General features: G+C 35.9%; 1 protein-coding gene across 7 annotated transcripts in view; it reads left to right on the top strand.

Annotated features, from left to right (window-relative positions):
• The window catches only part of CASK (calcium/calmodulin dependent serine protein kinase), a 188,376-nt gene that overhangs the window by 159,408 nt on the left and 15,931 nt on the right, over positions 1-13,037 (top strand). For 4 of the 7 annotated variants that reach the window (XM_058838045.1, XM_058838083.1, XM_058838091.1 and 1 more), the window contains 5 exons: positions 841-926; positions 1,949-2,017; positions 7,477-7,545; positions 8,931-8,966; positions 11,741-11,937. In XM_058838045.1, coding sequence (XP_058694028.1) covers positions 841-926; positions 1,949-2,017; positions 7,477-7,545; positions 8,931-8,966; positions 11,741-11,937 — 457 coding nt within the window. The remainder of the gene's footprint in view (positions 1-840; positions 927-1,948; positions 2,018-7,476; positions 7,546-8,930; positions 8,967-11,740; positions 11,938-13,037) is intronic. The other 3 variants (XM_058838055.1, XM_058838064.1, XM_058838073.1) reach the window with 3 other exon arrangements.

Raw genomic sequence — 13,037 nt, forward strand, 5'->3', positions numbered from 1 at the left:
GCTGTATGAAAAACTGCCAGGTAATATCCGCAATGTCTGGATAGTAAATCTTCTGTGAGGGTTACAGGAACTGTATCATTTCAGGTCCAGCAGATTAAACACAAACTGTGCAATTCCCAGTGACAAAATTGTAGCTGCTGTGAAGTTGCCTCCTGTCTCTAGACCAACTGTGTCTAGTCCTGGCAATTGAAATTGTTCTTATTCCAAAGGTGGCAGAGTTGAAATGGGAAGAAAGGCTTTAAAAGATTCCATCTACTCACACCTTCCAGAGAATTCAGTAAAAATGAAACACCAGTTTCAGTCATTAAAAATCGTCTGTTTGTTGTTGACATGTCTGCCAACTGTTCATTCTTTATTCCTAATTTTTATGTATACTTCTCCTTACAGTCATGAACGTACCAATATTCACTTCTGTCAGAGTGACAGAAATGGGAAATGCTGCAGAAAAGGGGATTTTATTTGATACAGGGATACAGGGATGTTAATGAGTCTGATTCTCAGTCTAACATGTAATTCTATCAGTTTGGTGTAATGAATAATATCAAAGAATCTTTACACTATTCCAGGCCATATGGTGGTTTTGATTCAATATTGTTTAACAACAAAAACATGTTTTTCCCATTTACTTAGAGAATGCCTGGTTATCTCTTGCTGTGTATTCACTGCACGCTGAAATACAGATTTGTAGCTAATGCAAAGTCCTTTTCTGAATCTAGCAAAAAAAATTATTTTAATGTTGTTTTCTGTTTATGCCTCTGTATGAATATTAGTGCTGTGTTATAATTATTTCAATTTGTAGAAACATGTCCTGAGGTGATTATATGTTTATTAACTCTGCAGGTACGCTACATGTAGGGGATGAAATCAGAGAAATAAATGGAATCAGTGTGGCAAATCAAACTGTAGAACAACTACAAAAAATGCTTGTAAGTGTCTGCAATCTTCCTCATGTCCTCTATAAAAGTGCCTGTCTTACTTAGTCAAAACTTTTGTGTAATTGTGTTCTAACTTCCTCTTTTTCTTGTGTTCTTGATAGATTACATGTCCATGCAATTAAAAGTTATTTCAATTTGTAACTGTTGGGCTCACAGTTACTGAAGTTACAAATTTAAAAAACATTACTTGGAGCTCAGTCAGTCAGTCTTTTTCCAGGAAAGCTCTACCTTTGGCCTTGCTAGTGGAGTTTGATATTTCCGTAACACTTGTTCATTTTTCTGCATACAGCCCTAACCTTGGGATCTTGGCAGGTATCACTAATCCTAGACAAGCTTAAAGGGAAGTAGCATTTTTTGGGGGTCACAGTAAGCCAGCCAAAGAGAGAAAGGGGGGAAACTCTGAGATCTCTTGAAGTGATCTGCTCACATTTCTGCCCAGATCGAGTTCTGCAGTTGTCAGCCATGTGGTATTCACGAATATTCTGACTGCCATTTAAGAAAATAGGTTGGCACAATCTGCTGGTATTCTGGAGTTACTACTTGTTATAAATGTACAATACTAGATGCAGAGTAGCAGACCCCATGTTCTGTTTTGATGAAAGACTATTTTTGACATTCCTACCTTTAGTACAGTAAAATGAAGCTTTCCAGAAACTGAATACAGTTTTGCTATTTAACATGTATGATGAAAGGGAAGAAAATGCCACTTTAGTAGAAAAGACTGCAGATGACAGGAATATAACTACAAAAAAAAGGTTGACGTGGAAGAAACCTACACATCTCTGAATCTCTCACAATAAAATACAATTCTAGATTATAGGCATTCAGAACCTGGTAAGGTGAATAAACTGATAATGATGTTCATCTTTTAGATTAATGAGGACAATTTGAATGTTTGTTTATAGGTGATATGACAACTTACCCGTAGCATTTTAGCTTTTCATACTTGGACTGTGATGTTTTCCTTTCAAGCATTAACAATTTGGAGTCACAAAGTGCTTCTTTTTTCACAGAGGGAAATGCGTGGAAGTATTACCTTCAAGATTGTGCCAAGTTACCGCATGCAATCTTCATCCTGTGAGGTAATGAATTTAATGACCCATCTCCTTTCTTCCTCAGTCCTGTAACTAACTGCCTGCTGATGGCTGAATGTTACTGCTTTCTGGGAAATTGTTTCTGCCTGTCCTGTTAGATCACGCACACCAATTTTACAACAAAGATAACGGAACACGAGTAGGTCCCACCTACCTACTCAGCCCTGCCTCCATATTCATCTCATCAGCACCTTAACTAACTCTTTACAGCCTGTTAAAGAAAAAAAAATAGGAAAGGGGATTCTCAACTTAAGCATTTAGGAAGCCCCTTTAAAATATCATTTAAACTCATACTTTAGGAAGTCTGTTAAAGTTCCTAAACTGAGGAACGATCCTCCTCTTTTTTAGGCTTTAAACATTGTATTGCTGCTTTGGGCTGTTAAGGGTTAATTGAAAAACCTGTTTCTGTATAACCCTGTTGAGGTAAATTTGTGATGGTCGTGTGTAACAGTTACATGTGGCTTAATATTATGTTTCCATGAAAAAATGGTCTTTGTTACTACAGAAGAAAAACAGATTTTGAGTTGTTGCTGAACTAGAAACTTGGTATTACAGCTTTTGCACAGCAACATGTAATTCCCTTCTGCTCACAAAGTTACATTCCAGATTGCAACTGAAGGGAATTAAATTGTAGAAAAGGCTACTTGAGAGCCACTGTTGCAGTCTGAGCATACAGATGGCATTTGCAGCGTGAGGATGATGCCAGTCCCTCCGTGCCACATGCTTAACTGCGCAAACAGCTCCCGAATTAGAACTCCCCGAGTGAAATCACAACCCCTGCTGAAGTCAAGCACCTTATCTTAATTAGAGCTGTGATTTCACCCTAATTGTTCTTGTGTCTCAGCAGATGCTAGAACACACAGAAACTGCTATTGTGGTCGTCAGAACAGTCTGTTTTGCAAGGAAAAAAAATTACTGCTTCTCAGTTGCCTTCGGTACTTCTAGTAGAATTCAACAAAAAATGAAAGGTTTTAGAGGTAGAAGGTTTGACAGATTTTCACCTATGAGGCCAATTCTCTTAAAATAAATGTGAAACCAAAAGCTTTTCATGAAATGCAAAGGCTTTTTAAAAAATTACAGCGTGCTAACAAATTCGTGTATTGACTTCTGTGCTGCAGAGAGGAGTAATAATAAACGATACCTCACTTCCCAGTAGTGAAATAGAGAAACTGGTGAAACTGCAGATTTGCTGGGAAGATGATTATTTGGAAAAACTCAGCATACAGCTTTAAATTAATACTATTAGTTGTCATTTTAGTAGTAGCAGATCATTTCTTTTCTTTAGCTTTGTGTCCTTAGGCTTTTCATGACTATTTACTTCACAGAAGAATGGAAAATAGACTCTTACCTTCCTCTGGGAAAAAAATGGTTAAACTAGAAATGTGTGATTAAAGAGAAAAGGTCTAATTATCTCGCTTTGTATTTATCATTCATTTAGTCAGAGATGCATGAGTCCTTTCCACCTGCTCAGCCACACTAAGATTTTGGGTTGATTTTCATCAGTTACAGGTGTACACAAAAACCTGGTGTTTTTAAATCATGCTGTTAAAGCATCACTAGTCCTTTGGTACACTGAGAACTTTTTTCACTGAATCTTCAGGAAGGTGATTCTTACAATGAATCAAATTCTTAACCATTGATAAAGACTAAAAATAAATGTTGACTGACATTGCTAACACAAATTACTTCTCGTGCCCTCCATCAGGATAAATAGAGAGATTTTTGGTATTCACTAGTATAATCTTCCTAGTTAAGGTATTTTTTGGCAATATTTCACTCTAAATTTGTGTTTGATTTCCCCCCTCCTTCAGTCATGGACTGGTGCTTATATTGTGTAGTTAATGAGAAGAGGAACATAAAACAGAATGGAGGGTTGGGAGCCTTTGAGGATTCTACCAGGATCATATTACTGGATTGCAGAACATCTTGTTAATCTTTAATAAGAAAAAACTATATATTAGTAGAATCAGAAATAATGTGCCTCTTATTTACAATCTTAGGCCTTCACAAAGGTGAGGCAGGCATGGAACGGTTTTTTTTCAATAGCTGGGATTTGAATTTCACTTGCCATATTTGTCTTCTTTTATATTAATTTAAAATAAGCGTTATTTTCTAAATATTGAGCCATTTCTGCATATATAGGGAAGTCTTTTTCCTACACTTTGCAATTCAGGATAACTAGGCAATTTTCAAAATCTCAACTGAGTAATTTCAGGTTTTGTAGTCATTTGTGGGTTTTCCTGCACCCATGCCTTCCATTCAGTTGCCATACCTTCCATTTCATGGAGGAGACCTTGCTTGAAGACATAATACTTTTGAATTCCCTTGTGTAAAACTTGGATCAGCTGATGTGGTGTGAGGTGACCAGTTTAGTCACTGGCATGGCAAATGACCTGAGTTAATGCAGATATTTCGATAACAAGGGGCCAGGATGTTGTTTTCTTCATCAGATACCAAAAAAATTGCAAATTTACATAAACATGAACTTAAGTAACTATTGCAACACATCCTTCTTATGGCTGATGGCTCTGTAAGCTGTTTATATGTTTCAGTTTTATCCCAATGAGTAAGCATTTTGCTCTGACTACATTTGCATTCCTATTTTGTACTGACACAACACCCCAAGTAAATTTTCATAGTGTCAGATATGTGAGAATGGTAAGTTTTTTTTTTTTTAACAAAAAAAAAAATCCTTATAAACATTCTTTATATTTCAAATAGCCTTTAAGTTGTTTCATTAAGAAGAAAAGCCTTTATACATATGAGATTTTGAAAGCCTGGTGGTAATCACCATGGATTTTTTTCCTTTATCTTCTATGGTTTCCATTGGTGCTCAAACATCAGGAGTTTTTATTGTCTTAAACCTTTCAAATTTGCATTAAAAATACTGACAGAAGTGTTCCTTGAGCAAGGCAGAAATTTAAAAGTATTTAAAAGAATTTTGGAAAGTCTGTTTTTGTTGGAGGTTTTTGTTGGCTTTCTTGTCTAATTTTTTTTTTTATGTATCTGGCAACAATATCATTGATCCAGCTGTTTCTGTCAGTATCTAATTTGATCAGGTCATATTTATTAGACATCACTGAGTTCTATATAGCTTTGTACCTCAAATGCATTGTTTATCATTCATAAACCTAAAAACAAGGAGACAACAGCAAACTGGGTTTGCCATCATTTGGAAATAATTGAGGTTGTTTCCTCTAAGGCTCTGGCTCTGTGGTTCTTAGCTGAGTGATGATCTCACAGATTTCTGTTGTTTTTTGTCCTGGGGCTGGAGAAGGCTGGGAAGTCCAGACAGTCAAGTCTACTAAAATATAATGGTAATAACCTTTCTACATTACTGAGAATCACTGGATCCTCCAAGTGTTTTTCTGCCCCTCTTCCCAGGAAAAGTAAGGTTTTTACTGATTTTTCTGGAGAAACAAATTCACAACCTGTTGTTTTCCAGGCCAGTCCTAAGCACTCCTGTTACTCTTTAAGGATCTCTGTGCTCATTGATTTGTCTCATTAGATTGTTCATAATACAATTTTTTTCCTAACTTTTGAGTCTGGTATTTTTTGAAAGAAGGACTTGTCCCTAGAAAATTAAGAATCTAAATGCCTTTGAAAATGTGACAGAACAGAACAGCCTAATTATGTAAAAGTCATACATAAAAATGTCTCTTGACTAACTTGTTAGATTATTTCTGACAGTACTGAAATCATCAATTGCACTGAAAATGTCTATTTTCCTCAGTATGTTATGATGAACATTTGCTTTGAATAATATGCTGTCTTGTGTTGAGAATTGTTGGAGGAATAAAAATCAAAACATTCTCAAAGAAAGAAAATTTCCTTCAAAGGCAGAATCCTTCAAGACATTCCAGAAATAGTGGCATTCTCTAAAGTTGTTTTTCTCCAAATGATTTGGGTACTTGCATCAGTTTCCAAAGCTTTCCCTTGGTCTCCTGCTAAACCATCACCAAAAACAGATCATAACAAACCAGATTAAAAAAAAGAAAAAATTACAATTGATTTTTCACCTCTTGAAAGTGAGAAAATAGCAGAGACAGAATGGCAGAACAAGCAGAAAATCTCTTTATAAAGCCAGGAAGTCACAAGCCTTTTTGAAAAAAGTTGTTCTGGTTACAGTTTGATAAAGGTGATGCTGATAATCCATACACACCAAAAAAAAGGAATACTGATTTCTTTAGGCTTTTCTTTCTTTCTTTTTTTTTTTTTTTTTTTTAATTTTTTTCAGTAATGAGTGGTTTAATTGCTTTCATTTGAATATTTTAAACTTGTTGTGCTGGAGTGATTTTGTAATTAGATTTAGAGCTGATTTCCCCTACTCCTTTACACATTGCAAATATTTGTGGGAGGCAAGTTTTGTTCTTATGTATGTGGCATTAATCCATGATTAATATTGTATGAACAGTTTAGCTCCAGGTTTTTAATTGTTCACAAAAGATAGTTATATTGATAAAATATGACAGTGTTAACTTTATTTGCTTAGAAAACTGTTTCAGCCCTTTTTCTCTGCTGTCCTTGATGTTACACAAAATGACCAGACATTCCTAAGCTGACCTTTGACATGGAATATTATATTCTAGAATTCCTTCGAGGGTAAAAGGGATTTTTTTTATTTAATTTTTTTACAATGTATGAGTGGTTTATTTTATTTTCAGAAGAGATGGCTCAATCATCTGGACCTCATGGAATTAAGCACAGTCAAAATGGCATGTGAAAAAGATTGCTCTGAAAAACCCAATCAGAAATTCCAGTTATCCTTCCTGTAGAATTTCCCAGTGTGCACCCTGTGTCTGCACTGAACTGTAGGGCCACACTGGTAGTCTGGGTCAAGGGAATTAGCTTTTTTAAGGTGCTATATTTTGGCAAGGTTTGATACTCTCAGGCCCTTACAAATGTTGGAGGAAAACCCGCATTGTGCAGTAAAATGGATGAGAAGGGAGGAGGGAGAATCCAGCTTTCTCCTCAGGTCCCAGCCTCAGTGTCTCTGAGGCACTGCTGGGAGGTGCATCTTGCTGAGTAGAGACTGATCAAGCACCACATAGCTGAAAAAATATTCAGAAACATCTTTAAAACAGGATATGGGCCTCATTCTATTCCAAATACTGTTCAGAGTGTAACTCTCAGGTACTTTAACCAAGACTGGTCTGTGACTGAGGGATGGTGGAATCGTCAGCCACTTGAGATTTCAGAAGTCCCAGTTATTAAAAAGCTGAAGGCAACATAAAAACAGTTATTACCTCAGATAAATCAAAATGTCAAACCTGAATCTGAAGCTATGGAAAAGCTTTTTAGATTTACAGAGATTGTAGTGTGGAAGCTTTCACAAATGAAGCAGCTAAGCAAATGGTTATAAGGCTGTGGATGTAACTGTTCTTTGAAATATATCTGTGTTCCTGTGCTAGTGTTGTGTTGTTAATGAACCTTGTGTCTTATTTCAGAGAGATTCCCCCTCTACATCCAGACAGTCCCCCGCTAATGGTCATAGCAGCACTAACAATTCTGTTTCGGTAAGATTTCCAGTTCCACACAGAGAAAGTGTGAAAGTTTTGTTGGTGCTCATCTGCCATTACTGTTATACTTATTGTGTGGTCAGTGGAAAATTCTGTCCTGCTGAGAGAACCCAGGTTATTGCATATGTAACTCCCCATTTTCTTTTATTTCCTTTTTTTTTTTTTTTTAAGGGCTTTTTCCAACATATTCTTCTCATTAAAAGCCGTACAGTGAATTAAATGTTAATAACTGTACTGTGACACTTCAGTCATCCTTAAATCATTGTCAGCACTTTCCTCAAAACTGAGCAGAGGGTTAAAGTGGAAGCTTTTATTTCCATCCTGAACTTTGGAAGCAGAGTTTGAAGGAAGAGTAACCATGCAGTTGGTATCCCAAGACATTTTAGATTCTTTTTTTTTTTTTAAGTTTTGTGTTTTGAGAGCCCTCTGGAACGTGTACTGGTTTCCGCTATCTGAGTTAAGGAATTGGTGTGCTCTCTGCTGTCGTGGTACGTGCACATACTGTGTGAAACATGAGCCTTGCCTGGATATGGAAAGCAAAAGGAAGTGGCTTTAAACTGCACTACAAACCAAGCTATTACCATCACATCTTTAACACAAAGTACTTCTGTTTTGTATGTATTCAGGTAGAAAGGTGCTGTCGATCTCCTGTTCTTCCCAAAGTACATTAATGTAAAAATTCGTGTTGTTTATCATCTGTTGTTGTTTGGACCAATGTAGTAACTACACACAGGTTTCTTCAGTGAGTGCTGTCAATATCATGAGTTCCTTGGACTAGCTAAAAACAAACAAAAAAGAACCAAAACTGAGTAACTATTTCTGTAACTATTAATAAAAATTACAACTTAGACATTATTTTCCACAAGGTAAAGTGCTTATTAATTAGTAGACTAAAAAGTAATTGTATGAATGAAAAATTTAAGACATTTTTGTTAATTAAATTAAATTTATAACATGAAAGTAGTGGTAACCTTATTTCTTAGCACAATTGATCACATTATACATTTTTAATCATAAGGTTTTTAATATTTAAAATAACCTCTCTCTTTTAAAAGCAAAACTTGATACTTAAGTGGAAAAGGCATTCAGATAAAGAGCCTCTTTCACTTGGTGGTGCTTTTGTGTTGAAGATGCTGAATTATTTATTAAAAAGCACATTCTCTATCTGCTTAAACTTTTTACCTGCTTTCTTCAGCTTGCTGCTAAACAGCCTGGGTTTGATTTTTCTTAAAGAAAAAAGTTATTTCTAAACATGGGTCAATGCTTTATACTTTTGTCTAACTTACCATTTTACTGTAATGTAGTATGAATCACTAACAGTGTTATGTACCCTTAAAAAGTAAAATGAAAATTTCTTCTCCTGGGTTGGCTTTATTCTGCAGGACTTGCCATCGACAACACAACCAAAAGGACGACAGGTGAATAGATATCCTCCATGGGAATTTTTGTAAACTTAGCTGCTAGCAAACATCCCTGCTTACCTTTCCCCCCCTCATATTCTGTATGTGCTGGACTAAAACATTTAAGCTTGGAAAATTTGTTCCATTTTTTTTCATTTTTCTTTTTAACTCATTTGTGTGTGGCTAATTCAAAATAGTTTGGTTTTGTTTTTTTTTTTTTAATGTGTACACATGTGTGAGAGTTACAAAGTCATTGTGAATTTAACTGGAGATGTTGATTTAGTTCAGAATATATTAAATAGACTTCCTGTAGTGCAGTGACCTGTACAGGTTTTAATCTTAGAGGAAAGCTCAAATTTCTATTTTACCTGGAACAGAGACAAGTAGGGCAGGTGTCTAAAACTCTAAAACATTGTGCTGACAGAGATTGTAAAGCTTGAGTTTATCTGAAACTAATTATTAACATCAACAAAGTTTTTCAAAGAAAAACATCTAAGGATGGTTTCTGTTAAGGTTTGATTAATCTGAAGATGATCTCTTAAAATTTCAGTCCTAAGTCCCATATTCAAAAACCTCACTTAACCTTGTAATGTTGACCTGGTGGTTGTGCAAGCCAGCACAAACCAAAGAAAGATCTTCCCTCTCCAGAAAATTCCAAGAAAGCACATGGGGCTCCTCAGAGGATTCCCTATCTTTCTCTTTGCAATTTAAAGAATTTTTTTAAGAAAAAAAAAATTAAAGAATGTTCTTTTACTGCAGCCTCCAAATGAACATATATTGTCAAGTGATTTGTGATTCATCTCCAGTAACTGTTCCAGTTATTTATAATCTTTCCAAAACCTACCTCTGAATTTTTAACTGTGTACTCAGCCTCCTTCTGTACCAGAAATTTTTATAATAGCTCTTGCAATTCCATTCAAGAAGTCAATCAGCTGCATTAACTCTTGTATTTGAGAATCTTTTTATGCTGCTGTCTGGTTGAGTTGGCTGGAACTTCTATTACAAAAATAGGTTTTTTTCACTTCCCATTTTTAAAGCCTCTCTATGGTTCTTTCAACTTCCCATTTTCTTCTGAAGCTGCCTGAATGTAAACCTGGAAAAGCTCCATGAAATACCTTCCAGACATTCATATGAGGTTTTCATTTGCTCCTCATAGGGTTTTTTCCCAAGGAGAAGAAACTTCATTCAAGGCAGTATCAAAATAATTGTGTTTTTCTTACTCACACCATTTATAATTACCTGAGTTTTTCAGTTTTACCTGATTTTTCCCATTGAACCAGCATCTTTTTCTTGTCATCCTGGAAAACAGTGAGGACTTGGCTAATTCTCACGTGTAAGGAAATCTGTAATGTTCAATATATGGTGCTGCCAATATATGGTGGATAATGGCTCAAACTGGAGCAGGGACTTGAAAAGCAGGGAAGTTTCTAGATAGTAAAAATACTGCTGATGTTTCTAGACCTATATGAATAAGCTTCAGGCAAAATAAGGGATTGGCTCAATATTGATTACTTCATGGAAAACAAATGACTAAGTAAACATAATTGGTTTCAAAATATTCTATTTCTCAAGTAATTAAAATAAGCTGGATTGCTTTTTTAAACTCAGTGCACAGCAGAGCAAGAGTCAAATTTAATGTATTAAAAGTTGAGTTCTGTGTTGGTACTATCATCTGATACTCTCACTGCAAACCCATAAAAATACATCAGATAGAAGATAAAAGTGATTAGCCATTTTAAGTTAATTTATTCATATGTTGAGGTGCAGATTGGATTGCTTTTTTAAGTGCCATGAATAGTGCTAACACTGCATAGTTACAGCTATTATTGGAGCAGAATTTGAGCAGAGTTGAAAAGTGATTGTTACAGTCTCTAAGAAGGATATTACTTTGCAATGTAATTGTTTGGGATTTTTTAATCTAGTCCATTTTTAGTAAGAAAATCAGCAGCATGTGTATACAAGGGTGTCTGAGATGCTGTAGGGTAGTGTTTGAAGTTCATGAACTGTAGAAATTACCCTTCTAGGCCATGGCACTTAATTTTGATTTTTAAGATCCTTGGATGCATTAGGGCTCCGGATCACTTTTATTTTTATTTTCTAGGGTTGAGACCTCAGTAACAGACAAGGAAAGGATTGGTATAATCTTGTGTATTCTGAAGTCAGAGTTTGGCTTCTTTCTGTACATGTTCCTTAGAGAATAACTTGCTCATTTACACAGGAGCAGACTTTTACTGAAAAACCCATACAGAGAATTTCCACATTCCTCCTGAGTAACTCTGTGAGAGGTACAATACAGGACTTCCTGAAAAAGATTTTTTTTTAATGTCTTAAAAGTTCTCATTCCAAAGATCACTAATAAAGCCAAAGTCTTTTATACTATCCGGTAAAATTTCCTGTCACAGAAATTTTTAAAACATACCATGGGACTCCAATTGGAAAGTACATTACAGATTGAATTGTAAGGTGCTGGCTTGTGTTCTGTAATGATTTGTGATAGTTAATAACTGTTTGAGGGACTCTGAGTTTTATACATTTTTGCTGTTCAGGTTCCATAGAATGTAGAAACCATAAGCTGTTGAAACAACATCATATGTCTCCATCATTTGCTGGAGGGGGCATTTTCATTTCCAACAATCACTTACACTTTGGCACCTTCCTTTTTTGTTTCTTTCTTTGCTTGTTGCAACCTGTATGTGTAGCTGCATTCACAGATCAGATTTTCACCTGTTTCTCTCAATACCATACCAGTAATGATATTGCAGTGTCTCTTATAAACTCTTTCTTTTTCGTAGATCTATGTAAGAGCACAATTTGAATATGATCCAGCAAAGGATGACCTCATTCCTTGCAAAGAAGCTGGCATCAGATTCCGAGTTGGTGATATTATCCAAATCATTAGCAAAGATGATCATAACTGGTGGCAGGGTAAACTTGAGAACTCCAAAAATGGTACTGCAGGTCTTATTCCTTCTCCTGAACTTCAGGAATGGTATGACTTAAGTTTTCTATAAAAATGAATTTAGTTTTGATTTTATTTCTGTCTTTCATACTTTTCATTGTTGTATAGCTAGCCTTTGAATTCTTTTTTCTATTTCTTCCTTTTTTTTTTTCCTAAGTCTGTATATTGACTCAGTTTGTGTGGTATTGATTTTTTTTTCTCATGTATGCATAAAAGTAAGGGTTACATGCAGTTTCATATGTGTGATTACATTATAAAGATAGATTCCTATGTTAAACATTGTGCTTTTTGGTATACTGTAGGAAACTAGGATTAAAAATGGCAGCATGAAAATTGGTTACATAAGAGTTAGATTAATTTATCTTTCAACTCTAATCAGGGGTTTCATTAGTACTGTTTACATGCAAGTGCTAGAGGAATAGGGTTTTTAGCAAGTTGTCAAGCAAAAAGGTCATTGAGGGAGTTTTAGGGTTTTCTTTCTTTTTCATTTTTCATGTGAATGTCAAAAAGAAGAACAAATCATGGTGCCAGTGGCAGGTTCAGTGAACAGCAATGGCACTGAGCAGTGCAGAGCCTTTAAACAGCCTCTTGCAGGAGCTGTTTAGAAAAGAATTTAAATACATAGTACAAATTCTGGCAAGTGAGTCCTGGGCCTTGGAAGGTATGGCCATAACTCAATAAAGCTTATAAACATGGATAATCTAGCCCAAAATACTTCATACAGGAATTGCTATGTAAAAGAGTTGGAGTTGTGCACAGCTCCTGTGCCTCCTGGACTGGCTGAGGGAGATTTTGCCAGAAGAGAGATGGAGGCAGACAAGAGCTTTAGTTCCATCTCCTGAGCTCTGTGCAAGCCCTGATGTAAGGGAGGCACAGGTGCACATTGCAGCAGGGTTCCTTGCAGTGTTTCACTCTAAAGATCAACTTGCAAACAGTCCCCCAGCACAGCACCACTTGCTCTGGAGGAATTTAAACCGTGGTGATCTTTCCAGACCTTGTGCTCTTCCATTCTGATCTACTGCAGAGTGGTCTGGATTCATTCCAGCAGCTGCCCTTCCTCCCATGTTCACTTCATCTGTGAGCTTCCATCATCTACTTCTAAGAAAATATTCTTACATCAAAATACCCCT

The sequence above is a fragment of the Poecile atricapillus genome, chromosome 1, assembly GCF_030490865.1.
Source record: "Poecile atricapillus isolate bPoeAtr1 chromosome 1, bPoeAtr1.hap1, whole genome shotgun sequence".
NCBI classification, from domain to species: Eukaryota; Metazoa; Chordata; class Aves; order Passeriformes; family Paridae; genus Poecile; species Poecile atricapillus.